Source organism: Macaca fascicularis, chromosome 1, assembly GCF_037993035.2.
Source record: "Macaca fascicularis isolate 582-1 chromosome 1, T2T-MFA8v1.1".
Lineage (NCBI taxonomy): Eukaryota > Metazoa > Chordata > Mammalia > Primates > Cercopithecidae > Macaca > Macaca fascicularis.
Genome location: NC_088375.1, coordinates 40,083,580 through 40,096,486, shown reverse-complemented (window position 1 = coordinate 40,096,486; position 12,907 = coordinate 40,083,580). Strand labels below are relative to the sequence as shown.

The 12,907-nt window shown below is 43.1% G+C and overlaps 1 protein-coding gene across 3 annotated transcripts in view; it reads right to left on the bottom strand.

The window, feature by feature from the left end:
• Positions 1–3,503: 3,503 nt before the first annotated feature.
• Positions 3,504–12,907, bottom strand: part of RGSL1 (regulator of G protein signaling like 1) — a 102,544-nt gene continuing 93,140 nt past the window's right edge. For 2 of the 3 annotated variants that reach the window (XM_005540166.4, XM_065535660.1), the window contains 4 exons: positions 12,640–12,749; positions 10,600–10,686; positions 9,447–9,513; positions 8,077–8,113 (listed from right to left, as the gene is read on the bottom strand). In XM_005540166.4, coding sequence (XP_005540223.3) covers positions 8,077–8,113; positions 9,447–9,513; positions 10,600–10,686; positions 12,640–12,749 — 301 coding nt within the window. Of the gene's footprint in view, positions 3,826–7,911; positions 8,114–9,446; positions 9,514–10,599; positions 10,687–12,639; positions 12,750–12,907 lie in introns of those variants that run through there. The other variant, XR_012429840.1, reaches the window with a different exon arrangement.

Sequence of the window (12,907 nt, the reverse complement as noted above, 5' to 3'; positions counted from 1 at the left end):
AACTGTTGAAGTTCCAGGAGCTTTTCATGAATTAAAGTTGCATTTGCCTGAAGAAACCAGCAAAGTTACTGACAGATTTGAAAACAGTTACACACACAGTAGAATAAGAAGACACACAAAGGTATTGCTGTTTGCACACTAGATTGTTTCTGCCAAATTTGTGGTCTTATATATGAATGCGTGCAGAAGGGATTTATGAATACCCAAAGCAACGTAGAAGCATGGCATAGAAGATGAGAAAATTTAATAGGGAGTACTCATGTCCATTTATATCAAATCATAGAAGAATTAAAAAAAAAGTAGTGCCATATAGAAAATGAGTGTGAACAATTCTCCAAGGAGAGACACACCCTAAAAGATAAAAAGAAAATAGCTATTCAAGATGCAAGACTTCAAAATATCATGATCATAAAAGTCGGTCCACTCTTATGGACTACCTCCAAGCAATTGCCCATAATATGTAATATACCTTTACATACGTTGAATTTTTAAAGTTTTTTTTTGTTTTGTTTTGTTCCCCTACTATTTTAAATTGTCACCATTTTTTCTGACAATTTGTTATGTATTCCATCTTTGCATCATTTCCAATACTGGGGGTATAAATTGTGTAAAGACTTTTAGAGAATTCTAATTTGTTTTATGCATTTTTTGCAAATTTGACTCCTTCATTGACTTTGTCCATGTATGTAAAAACACTGAAACTTTCTCAGTAAATAAAGAGATGTCCTTTTTGTATATCTGCTTTTATGATAGATAACATTTCTCAAGATCTTAGCTCTTTGGGCAACTGCATATATGGTAGTAGTGGCCTAGTGTGGTTTTTTATTGATCTTGTCAAAATACTTAGATTGTGTGTCATAATATTTCAGATGACTGCAGTTATAAAGCTGGGTGCACACCATTACCAAGCATAGTGATATGCATTATATATTTTGCTTTTGCCTGACTTCCTTATGACTATGGTTCGTCTGCTCATACTGTTAATGTTTGTGTGACTGTCATTAGTATAGCTGAGTATTTACACTGACAAAAATGTTATTATTGTCTATTTTATCTTGTCAAGTGACCTATGAAGAGTTCTGTTGTGTTTTTATGTCTCCCAAATACATCCCCTTTTAAAATGTAAATAAATGTTTTTAAATAATTAAAATTTTTTTTTTTTTTTTTTTTGCAGAATTGTGTTTTCAGGATTTTGATCTTTCAGGCTTGTGATTTTTTGAATTTTAGACTTTAGGGATTGTGATCTTTCAGGATTTCAGCCTTCAAGATTATAGTGTTTGGGATTGTGTCTTTCATGATTATGGCCCAAACCCCTGGCAAAGAGGTCTGATTTCCCAATGCTGTCCTTGGATGCAGCTACTAGGCACCCTATCCTCAGAGCCCAGTGTTGGTCCTGGAGCCCCTGTGTAACTAGCTCTGGGTACTGTACTTTCCCTCACAACCTCCCTGCACTCTCCGCTGCCTTTGTAAATTGTCCCTTTATTAAACCACCTCAGATTACCCTAATCAGAGAATGCCATCTCTCCTCTGCTGGGACCTTTCCTGTGTTCTTCTGGGGCCTCTATCCCTCCTCACTATCCATGGCGCCACACCAGTCCCTAGTTTGCAGCATATGAATGGGTTTAATTTCCAAATTTCTTTGACAGATGATAGCTGGAAGTAGAATCATCATGTCTCACAGAAACAATACCATCACTGGCACTGAATTTGTCAGATGAAGCCATCAGTGCCCATTTAGACCAAGTATAATTGAAATTTTACACCCAGCCATCCTCTCCCCTCCTGAAGGTGCCCAGAGGACTTGTGGTTCCCCTTCCCTCCCCACTTTCTGTAGCCCCCTGGACTCTTCTTGCTCCTCCCTTCACCTGCAGGGACTCAGCACTCACAGCTCACTTTCACCCTCAGAAAGTCCAGGATGGGGCCTCGGGAGGCAGGACTGGAGAAGAGTAATTCCCCCACCAAAGCAGATGCTCCTCTCATCTCTGCTGGGACCCTATCCCAACCCCAGTCCCAGCTCCAATGTTGAGTATTCAAATTCCCAGATCCATCCCATTTTGGTTGGAGGCGGGGAACAGGGGATGTTGCTAGATCAAACATAGGATGTTCAGTTAAATTTGAATTTTAAGTAAGCAACAGATAACTTTTTTAGTATCAGCTAAATATGTCCCATGCAATATTTGGGCATACTCAGGCTAAAAAAGTATTCATTGCTTATCTGAAATTCATATTCAACCCGGTGCCTGTATTTTTATTTGCTAAGTCTGGCAGTCCTACATCTCTTCAATCTTTTTTTTTTTTTCCTACTGTTCCCATTTCCACCTACCCAAATCCATATTTTGACACAAATACAATTCTTGAAAAAATGACTCGTATAGACTCTCTGATTTTCCTCTGACATTTAAGCAAATTGTTGAGTCTTTGTGTTCCGAATCTCCACGTGACACCAGTAAGCATCACATATTTTGAAGCCACTGACAAGATGTGTAGTGCTGGCATCTTCCTGCCTCCATTACTTTGCCTGTAGAATGAGGCTTGCAATTCCTAGCCCTGCTGTCACATAGTAAGTGTGCAATAAAGGCTCACTAATATTTTTAAAGCACGTATCTGTCAGTAACTCAGGGTGTGCGTGTAGAGGGTATGGAAAGAAGTCTTATTGCTCCCTATTAATAACAAACATATAACACACAGGTATCCTCCGAAGGACTACATCTGCGTTAGGAATTAAATGGATCTTGTGGGGTTTTGTTGTTTTCTGTTTTGTTTTGTTTTGTTTTGAGACAGGATCTCACTCTGTTGCCCAGGCTAGAGTGCTGTGGTGTGATCTCGGTTCATGGCAGCTTCGACCTCCCAGGCTCAGGTGATCCTCCCACCTCAGCCTCCCATGTAGCTGGGACTTGTGATGCCCTTTTCATTCTGTCCCCAAGGACCATATAATTTGTTGGAGAAAATACATTCCGAATTTTCCCAGGAATAAATTATTCACTATACCACTCCTGATCAACCACTTCCTTCATGTCCTGGGAAATTTGGGGAAAAGATAGAAGGAGGGAAAGCAACTAAAGTCCCCCAGCCTCCATCTGTTCCTGGCCTTATGCTGTGCTCTTGGACTACATTATATGCAGTCAGTCCTCAAACAACCCTGTGAGGTAGACATCATCAGCTCCATTTCACAATACAGTGTTGGGGGTCAGTGAGGGTAAGCAACTTGCTGATGATCACAAAGTTGCTAGGAGCAGAGATGGGATTTAAACAAGATTGCCTCATGGAAAACCATGAGCTCTGAAGGAGGGTGCAGGGCCTCCTGGTCTGTACTCTGTTGGTTGGCGGAGGGACCACTTGTCAAAGTCACTGGGTGGGACTAGCTGGCTTGTGATCTTCATCTGGGAAGAGAAGTATTGTATCCACGAATCATTTGGATTGGAAATGGCTTTGGGAGCCCTCTTGGGAGCAACTTATCATTTTCCCTGTGCTCTTTTACTTAAGAAGAGGATGGCAGGCCCACAGATTGTGAATGTGGACATCCTTTATTCTGGCTAATGACCTGCAGCCCTGGAGGTGTATGGGTGAGGGCTGGCACCCTGAGGTCCTGCACACATGGGCCACTTCCTCTTCTGGATGACACTTGGATCAGTTGGAAGCTCTCAAAATGAGGGATAGATGTCTTTTCATACTTCTGTATAAAGAGGGGAGACTTCATGTCACTCTCTGACATGTATCAGAAAAGGCTTCTATGAAGGTGAAGGCAGGTCTCAGTCACTCTTGCTCTTTCTGCTTTCCTCTGCCTCTTTCTGTCACCCTTTAGTCTGAATGCTCTGTATGAGATTCCTAAAAAACAAAGAGTTCTTAAAGCATCAAGATTTATTGGAATATAAAAAAATTCATGAAGACAATAGCATTTGCTATTTCTTCTTTATGGTGGTAGCCACAACTGTGATTGATAGTCGAATTGATTTTCTGTTAATAGCACAGTCTGACTATAAGGTCAGTGAAAGCATGAACTTCACATTCTGTTTTCTCCACTGCATTTCCAGCACCCAGCACAATTCATTTACTCATGCATTCAATATGTATTTATGAGGCAACTATTATCTGCATGTCACTGTGCTAGGTAAGGTGAAAAATAGTTCTTATTCTATTCTAGGTACAAATAAAAATAGGTGTTGGTCTCTGCACTACAAAAGCATGTAGTCTAGTAGGTGAGACACATACATGAATAAGTATCTCAAGGAGAGGAAAAAATGTGTCTCCAAAACTAAGAGGAGAGAGTAAGAGGAGAAAGGAGAATCAGGAGGTATCACAGTGTGATGTCTGTGTGACAGAGAAGAAAGGGAAGGGCCCTTTAGATGATCACCAAGTTGCTGCAGAATGGGGTGTATGAGACAGAGAGAGGGAAAGATAAAGCTGGAAACCTGGACTGAGACCATATTAGCAATGGCCTTGTATGTCCCACAAAGGAGTTGAGACTTTTCCAACCAGGTGAAGGAGGGGAATAAAAGCTTTCACACTGAGGAAATGAGCAGGTCAGATTTGTTCTCAGTGTGTGGGATGAAGCAGAGTGTGTTGGGTGTGTGTGGAGAGGGGAGTGTGGTGACTTCACAGGGCCAGAGATGGCGACGAGGGCCTGACAGAAGCAGTGCCAGTGGGATAGAGAGGAAGGCCTGGATAGCAGTGACATGTCCACGGCAGAGTGGCAGAACTTCCCATTCCTATAGGTAAAACATGGGAAGGGAGGCAGAGGAATGAGTTGAGGATAATTCTGAGTTTTCTAGCTTGGAAGATGGGGTTGATTGGAGAAAAGAAATAAAGGGGCCAAAATTGATTTGGCACACATTTAGTTTGTGTTGTGGACCCTGTTAGAATGGATTAAATTTGCAGTGGCTCCTATTAGAGGAGAAGCAAGGGGCTAGGGATCTCAAGCAAATGGGAGAGTGCATTGTAAGAAGGTAAGTTCAACAGGAGAGCCGCAGGGGGCACTGACATTTAAGGAAGAAGCAGAAGAATGTGAAGAAGAATGGGAAAGAATAGTCAGAAGTATGACAAGAGAAAGAAAAAAATGGTGTTCCCAAGTCTCTAGGAGGCAGTAATCGCATCAGAGGCCCAGATTGTGAGTTCATACATTCTTTTCTAAGGAAGGTGGTCTAGAACTGTGGTAGGTAGAATTTCAGGTGACCGCCCTAGGATATCCATGTTCTAATCTCTAGAACCTGTGAATGTGTGACCTTACATAGCAAAAGGAATTTGGTGGGTGGAATTAAGGCTAAGGACCTTAAAACAGAGACATTATTCCGGATTGTCCAGGTGGGCCCTAAAAGGGAGTTGGGAGGCAGAAGAAGGAACCAGAGAGATGTGATGATAGAAGAAGAGGCAGGAGAAATTCAAAGAATGGGCAGGACTTGACCCACCATTGCTGGATTTAAAGACAGAGGAAGGAGGCCCTGAACCAAGGAATGCAGGTGGCTTCTCAGAAACTGAGAACAGCTCTCAGCTGACAGTCAGGAAGGAAGCAAGACCTCGGTCCTACACCTACAAAGACTGAATTCTGCCAACAACCTGAATGAAGCAAGAAACAGATCCTCCCAACAGCCTCCAGAGGGGAACACAGCCTTCCAGACACCTTGATGTTAGCTTGAGTCTCAGGTCAGACTTCTGACCTACAGACTTGTATGATAATAATTTGTGTTGTTTTAAGCCAGTAAGTTTCTGGTAACTTGTTATGGTAGCAAAAGGAAACTAACACAGAAACTGAAGTGGGCCAGGTTCCTTACCTGGTCCCTCTTTCTTGGCCTTTTCCTTAGATGGCAGTGGCCCCTGGATCTGTTATTGGGACTCCTTTTCCTCCTCTCTCATATTTTTTGTTCAAACTAGACCCAAGACCCAAATCTAATTTCAAGGGCAAAGAAAAAAATTAAAGCAAATATTGCAATTTGTTGGGCTGTGGGTCAGTCTTGTCCCTAGCTAAGTTTTGTTTTAACTGGAATGTTACAGACATTTTTAATTTCTCACTTTTTTCCTTCCTTCCTTCCTTCCTTCCTTCCTTCCTTCCTTCCTTCCTTCCTTCCTTCCTTCCTTCCTTCCTTCCTTCCTTTTTTTTCCTAAGTAGAAGCTCTGGCAATACTAGGTTGGCTGACTTGAGCGGACTGTCTCTGACCCCTTTGGGACACGTTCTCCAGTTCACCGCAGTCTCTACCACTCCCTCCTATCTCTCATGGACTGCTTTATTCATTTATACACCCTGCCTGTATTCTACAGGTGACTGACTTAGTGACACTAGCCTAACTGGCATTAGAACATGTTAGATCTGGGATCTTTGAAGGGAGCATGTAAGAAACTGAAAGAAGCAATCACCAAGACTTAATGAAGGAGAAGATTTTTTTTTTTTCCAACTCAGGGATGACCTATTAAGTACCGTGAATCCTTTTAAATAACATGTTTGTGTGTTTGTATACCTACACATGAGTATACCCATGGTGAATGTGGAGACAAAGATAATTAAGAAATAGGAAGATGGGGCAAAGATCTAAGTTCAAATGGATCAGGAAAAGTACCTTTCTTTTCCTTAAGTGGGGCCCATCTATTGCCAAGATGCAGGTTCAGCCATGTCCCACTCCAATGTGAGTGTATTTCAGTATGTGACCATGAGTTAGTATTTTGCTAGATCCTCGTCAGTCACCTTGTTGCTGGCCTAACATCCCCTCTAGTCTCATGCATGGGGCTTGTGACTTGCTCCTTTTTGATGAAGCGCTTCCCTGTTACCTCAATTTCACTAACTGAGCTCTTCTTTGTTCCTTACCTGGGTTCTTGCTTTAGTTTTTTGCCTGATTTTTAGGAAGTGGGATTCTGTTTCATGCCCACTCTTCCTTCTATTAATTGCAGTCCTGTTCTAAAGCTCTAGCCCTGATAGGGAAGGGAAGTCTCATATCCTTTTGTCCAGGCCTTCCTGTCTTGCTGGGCCTTCTCCCAGGGGCCCAGGGGGCTCTCCACACCTGACCTTTCTTCAGCCTCCTCTAGAGTCACGTCTGCCTACAGTCTGCCTGGATCTCCTGCAATCACAGCCCCACCAGGTGACCTCAGAGTCTCAGGCATTCACGAGCTCTGCTCCAACAGCACCTTTTTCACCCTTGTGAAAAGTCTGGGAAATAAAAAACATCGGCACAGCAGGAAGTTTTGGCTGGAAATTTGAAAGGATTCTCCAAAAAGCTTTCCAGCCCTTTCCTGTTCTGTAACCCACAGAGATGACAAGCCAACCTCACCGCAGTGACCTCAGGTGGAGGGCTTGTTCAGGAAATTCTGACTCATTTTACTTCTGATTTTTTTTTCTCAAAGGAGAGAAAATAGGCCTATTCATTTAAAATTATGACAACAGTTTAGGGATTTAGGTCAAAAACCTTAAAGGTTTTTAATCTACTAGTTGGCAAATGAACAGAACTCTCAGAAAGAACTATTCTTTTTGTGCATGAAAAGTTGCGTAAATGGTTGGCATAGAACAAAAACAGGACAAAAAATCAGAAATGGTGTGTTCTAGTCCAGATGCTGCCATTTACTGCCCAGTAATCTTGGGAAAGTCACTTACCTTCTCTGTGAGTCAGATTCTTTAACTGTTTAAAAATAAATGATTTCTGACATGGTTGCCCACAGGGTTGTTGTGAGGACTTACTGAGACAATGGGTGTGAGTCACTGTCTAAATGAGAGATCCTACCATTAAAAGACACCATCTGTCCCTGCTGATAATTATAGCACCTTGCCTGATTGCCTTCAGTGATCTCTACATCCATTTCATGGGATTCTTTAACAACCTGAGCCAGGGTTTGCACACAGCCACGAAGCTGTGGAGCAAGACCTAGAGCCCAGGTCTCCCGACCCAGCTCACTGTGGAAAGAAGCGCTTCCTCTCATGCTCTGCCCAAGTCTTACCCATTGCAGTCTGGTCCTGCCATATCTGGGCTGTCACCCCATTGCCCTTCTTGATCATTTCTGGGGAAGATGGCACCGGGGCCTTTCATTTTTGAGCAGAAAAGGTTCTGTCAGTGTTAGGAGGCCTCTGAGAGATGATTTGCCTCTGCTGGGGATCTGGTTTGATTACTTCTTCTCTTTTTTGGTGTAGGATAATTTTTGTCTGAAGGGAGAGAGAACAACCAGTTATCACAATTATGATGCAGTAATTGAAGTTGTGTTCTCTGTTGGTTTGTCGCTGTCATTTCCTTTAGTAATGGCAAGAGCCAAAACTGAAACCTTCAGGCTTCAGAATAGGGCTTCTCACATTCTTAATCTCACCTTCCCCAAGGTCTTATAAACTCTGAAGCCATGCATTGCTTTTCCAGTGTAAAGAGCTTCAAAGTATCTGGTTTGTCTTCTGGGCACTGGCACTGGCACTGGCAAATAATGCCTGGGCAGCTCCAAGTCCCTGTTGGAAGGGCAGGTCTGGAAACAGGCCTGATAAGTGACATGGCTGGCAAGGACACCAGGCCTGTCATTCAGAGGCTGCTGTCTACCACTTTGGCCCTCAAATAACTCTTTGGCACTCATCAGCTATGGTTTTCATGACCCCTGGGGATTCTCTCAGAGCCCTAATTTAGCATCAGTTTCACTTGGAAGCTTGTGCAGAAGTGAGTTAAGCTGAAGCAGATTTTAACAGACTCAAGTCCCTTCTGTTCTTATTGCCAATATCCTGCCAAGCAGAAGAACAGATCTTCTTTCTTTCCCACCTTATGCACCCTGCCCTGAGCAGCCTGGACTATTTGGAAAGCTGGCAATAAAAGATCATCTGAATAAAGAGAATGTAGGATACATATACACAATATAATACTAATCAGTTATAAAAAGATAAAATCATGTCTTTTGCAGCAACATAGATGGAACTGGAGACCATTATCTTAAGTGAAATAACTCAGAAAAGGAAAGTCAAATATTGCATGTTCTCAGTTATAAGTGAGAGCTAAATAATACGTACACCTGGACATAGACAGCAAAATAATAGACACTGGAGACTTGGAAGGGTGCAAGAGTGGGAGGTGGGTAAGGGATGAGAAATTACCTAATGGGTACAATGTATACTATTTGGATGCTGACTACACTAAAACCCCAGACTTCACTACTTCCCGATATATCCATGTAGCAAAACTGCACTTGTACTCCTTAAATCGACAAAAATTAAAAATACAAATCAAAGATCATCTGGGACACTTCCACAGCAGTAGTATTCTATTGAAAAGTGGGTCAGAGACTCCAACTTCTTAAAAGTGCTTGTCCTATTGGAGGTGAGAAAAGACCCCCACAGAGAAACACCTCCTTAACTTCCCGCCAGAGGCAGCAAGTTCAGTTTCTAGGTTCTGCATGCTGAGGAGAGGCAGGGTATGAGGCTAGTCTCTGGAAAGTTTATACCATCTCCCATTGCATGCTTGGACATAGCAGCTCTGAACTGAAGAAGAGGATTCCCAGCTCATGCCTACCCCTGGAGAGGATGCAGCTGTATGGCAGATACCACGAGTCTTGGCTGAGTAAGGTTGCTTGATGAAGCTAAAGAGAAATACAGAGAAAAACTGCATCAGAACTCATGACACAGACCCAGTCACTGAAAGGTCTCCAGCCTGGAGGACCATGCCGGGAGGGCTTCCATGGACACCTCCAGGGCAGGGGTTGGAAAGTGAAGGTAAAGCAGGCCTGTTCCAGGGATATTCAGGAGACCTGGTTTCTACACTGCAATTTGTGTGTGTGTGTGTGTCCCAGGAGACCTTTCGGCTGGACACGAAGGCCATGATGTCAATCACATAGACCCAGGGAAGTAAAATAGGAGATTAGGGTGGATGAACACTAGAATCACAAGACTTTAGAACTGTTTGGAGCCTATGGATCACAGGCAGTGTTCCATAGTGGCCTCCCCCCTGAAGCAATGAGGAAACATGTACAAATGGGCAGGTCAGGTGCGCTGGCATTTCATGCCTGTGAGATGCAGAAAAGCAGTATTTCCAACTTCTTCCCCTAATAGAAGCTGGCAGTTGGGATAGAAAGGGAAGGTTTGTTAGGAGAGACCATGTGGAAACAGAGGCAGGGTTAGTGTGTGGGAGTGGGGTTGTCTCCTTAAGACTGAAGATGGGGAAGAAAAAGGATATAATATGGCCTCAGTATGTGAGATTAGAACTGAAGGGTTTGTGACAGGGAAGAGATGCATAGCAGGAGCCTCCAGGAAGCAGGAGGTATGAGATGGTGTGTTCAAACCAGCAGTTAGTCTCAGTGTGAGGGAGAAGTGACAACTAGAACATTGTGATAGTCTCTTAATAAAGATCATACACCATGCCTGGAAATGAGGAGTCAGCAGAGATACAGAGAAGCTTAAGGTACCTGCCTTCCTGGGGTTACGAAAACCAAGAAGATAGAATTATTTAGATGAGAGTTGCCCACAGAGCCATGGAAGGAGGTCAGGAGACACAATTTTCACCTCCTCTCTGACACTCACAAACTATGTGATCTTCAGCAAGTTACTTCACATTTTGGGGGTCTCAGTCTCTTTATGGTCAATAAGGGGATTGGTCAAGCTGGTTTTAAAGTCACCCTCTGATTGAGTAGCAAACTTTTGCTGCCAGTGGGGATCCAATTCCAACTCACAATTTTGAACTGAACTTATTGCTTCCCGTTGAGGCTGCAACCACTCAATACCTCTGAGCAAGGTGAACCTTAAGATGGCATTGTCTCCTGGGGAAGGACAAAAACAAGCGTTAAAAACACTTGCAACAACTCTTACTGAAATAAATCTTTCTAAGTAAGTAATAAAGCTCTTGTTTAACACACCTTAGATTACAAAATGTTAATGATAAAACATTATCTAAATCTAAACCTTTGTATGTGAAATGCTATGGTTTGAATGTCACCTCCAAAACTCATGTTGAAGTTTAATTGCCACAGAGATGGTATTAAGAGACAAGACCTTCAAAAGGTGATGAGGCTGGCCGGGCACAGTGGCTCATGCCTGTAATCCCAGCACTTTGGGAGGACGAGGCGAGTGGATCACCTGAGGTCAGGAGTTTGAGACCAGCTTGACCAATGTGGCGAAACCCCATCTCCACTAAAAATACAAAATTAGCTGAGCATGGTAGTGTGTGCCTGCAGTTCCAGCTATGTGAGAGGCTGAGGCAGGAGAATCGCTTGAACCCAGGAGGTGGAGATTGTTGTGAGCCAAGATCACGCCATTGCACTCCATTTCCAGCCTGGGCAATAAGAGCGAAACTCTGTCTCGAAAAAAAAAAAAAAAAAAAGGTGATGAAGCCACGAGGGGTCTGCTGTCATGAATGGATTATTGCCATTATCATGGGAGTGGGTTTGTTATAAAGGTGAGTTCAGCCGTCTCTTGTTCTCTCTCATACTCTCTTGCCCTTCTGCCTTCCACCATGGGGTGATGCAGCATAAAGTCCTTTGCCAGATGTTAGTGTCATGCTCTTAGACTTCCCAGTCCCCTGAATCATGAACCAAATACATTTCTTTCTTTATAAATTACCAAATATGAGGTATTTTGTTTTAGTAACACAAAATGGACTGAGACATGAGATCAAGGATGTGAGGCTGAGAGAGGGGAGCACCATGCTCAAGGTCTCGCAACTTGTACATGATGACTCTCTGATGCTGTTCCCAGATTCACAGACCTGATTTCTTTGGTTTTCAGAACTTTCCCCTGAAAGACATTCAGCCTTGTCCTCACCAGCCACTGACCTGTTCACTATCCTCTTCCTTGTTAAAATTCCCTTGTGCTCAAGTACCAATCACAGCTGTATGACAGAGATACATTCTGAGAAATGTGTCATTAGGTGATTTTGTGGTTGTGTGAATATCATAGAATGTCCTTACACAAACCAAATGGCAGAGCCCACTACACACTCAGGCTTTATGGAATAGCCTATTGCTGCTAGGCTACAAACCTATAGAGCAAGCTACTGTACTGAATGCTGTTGCAATTGTGACCCCATGGTATTTGTGCATCTAAACATATCTAAACATAGCAAAAGTGCAGTAGAAGTACAGTGTTATAATTTTATGAGATTACCATTGTATATGTGGCTTATTATTGACTGAAACATGTGGTGCATGGCTGTGTGTGCGTGTATATGTATATATATATATATATATATGCATATTTATTTTTTGTGAATTCGTACATAAGTAAATATGTGTATGCTTTCATATATCTGCTTTTATATATATATGTCAGCTTTCATAAAAATTATATGTACATAAAAACATTTATCACATTAAAACTATATATGCAGGTTTTAATGTTGTCGCTTAATGCTATAAAATAAATGCTTTCTAAATGGGAGGGAGCTTATCTAAATGGAGATAGAGCAGGGGGCTTCTTAAGCAGCAGAATAAGCAGATCATCCTCTCCATGTACCCTCAACATAGACTGTGACCGGCATGCACAGAGGTGTCCCGGAGTTATTGCTGGGGAGAGGTACCCTCTGCTAGCACTGCTAGTGACAGATAATTCGTGCTTTACCCTGAGTCCTCCGTCTCCCTGAGGGCCAAGTAAATGAGCTGTCCCGGCTCCAGCAAACACCCTGGAGGAAGCCTTGAATTTGGCCCCTTGGGTCCTTGCTTTCTCTTCGCAAGTCTTGGTTGCTAGAGAATGGGGCTGTGAGTCATGGTGGAGCTTACCTCCACTCGAGAAAGGATACTTCTCCGTAGATTTAGGAGGGCTTTTTCTGTCCTTGAACTTCTTCCCCCTGTACTGTAAGTAAGAGCGGGTCGCCTTCCAGAAACAAAACCTGTGGGAAGAAAGGCTTCTGGTCACAGGAGGGAACCCCCAGTGGAGGGGGCTGGAGCACCGAGCACAGGGGAAATGGGACCAGGCCAGTCCTCAGAGAATATGGGTGTCCAACAGAGAAGAGGAGAGCATCCTGGCCTTGGAGTACTACCTGCCAGT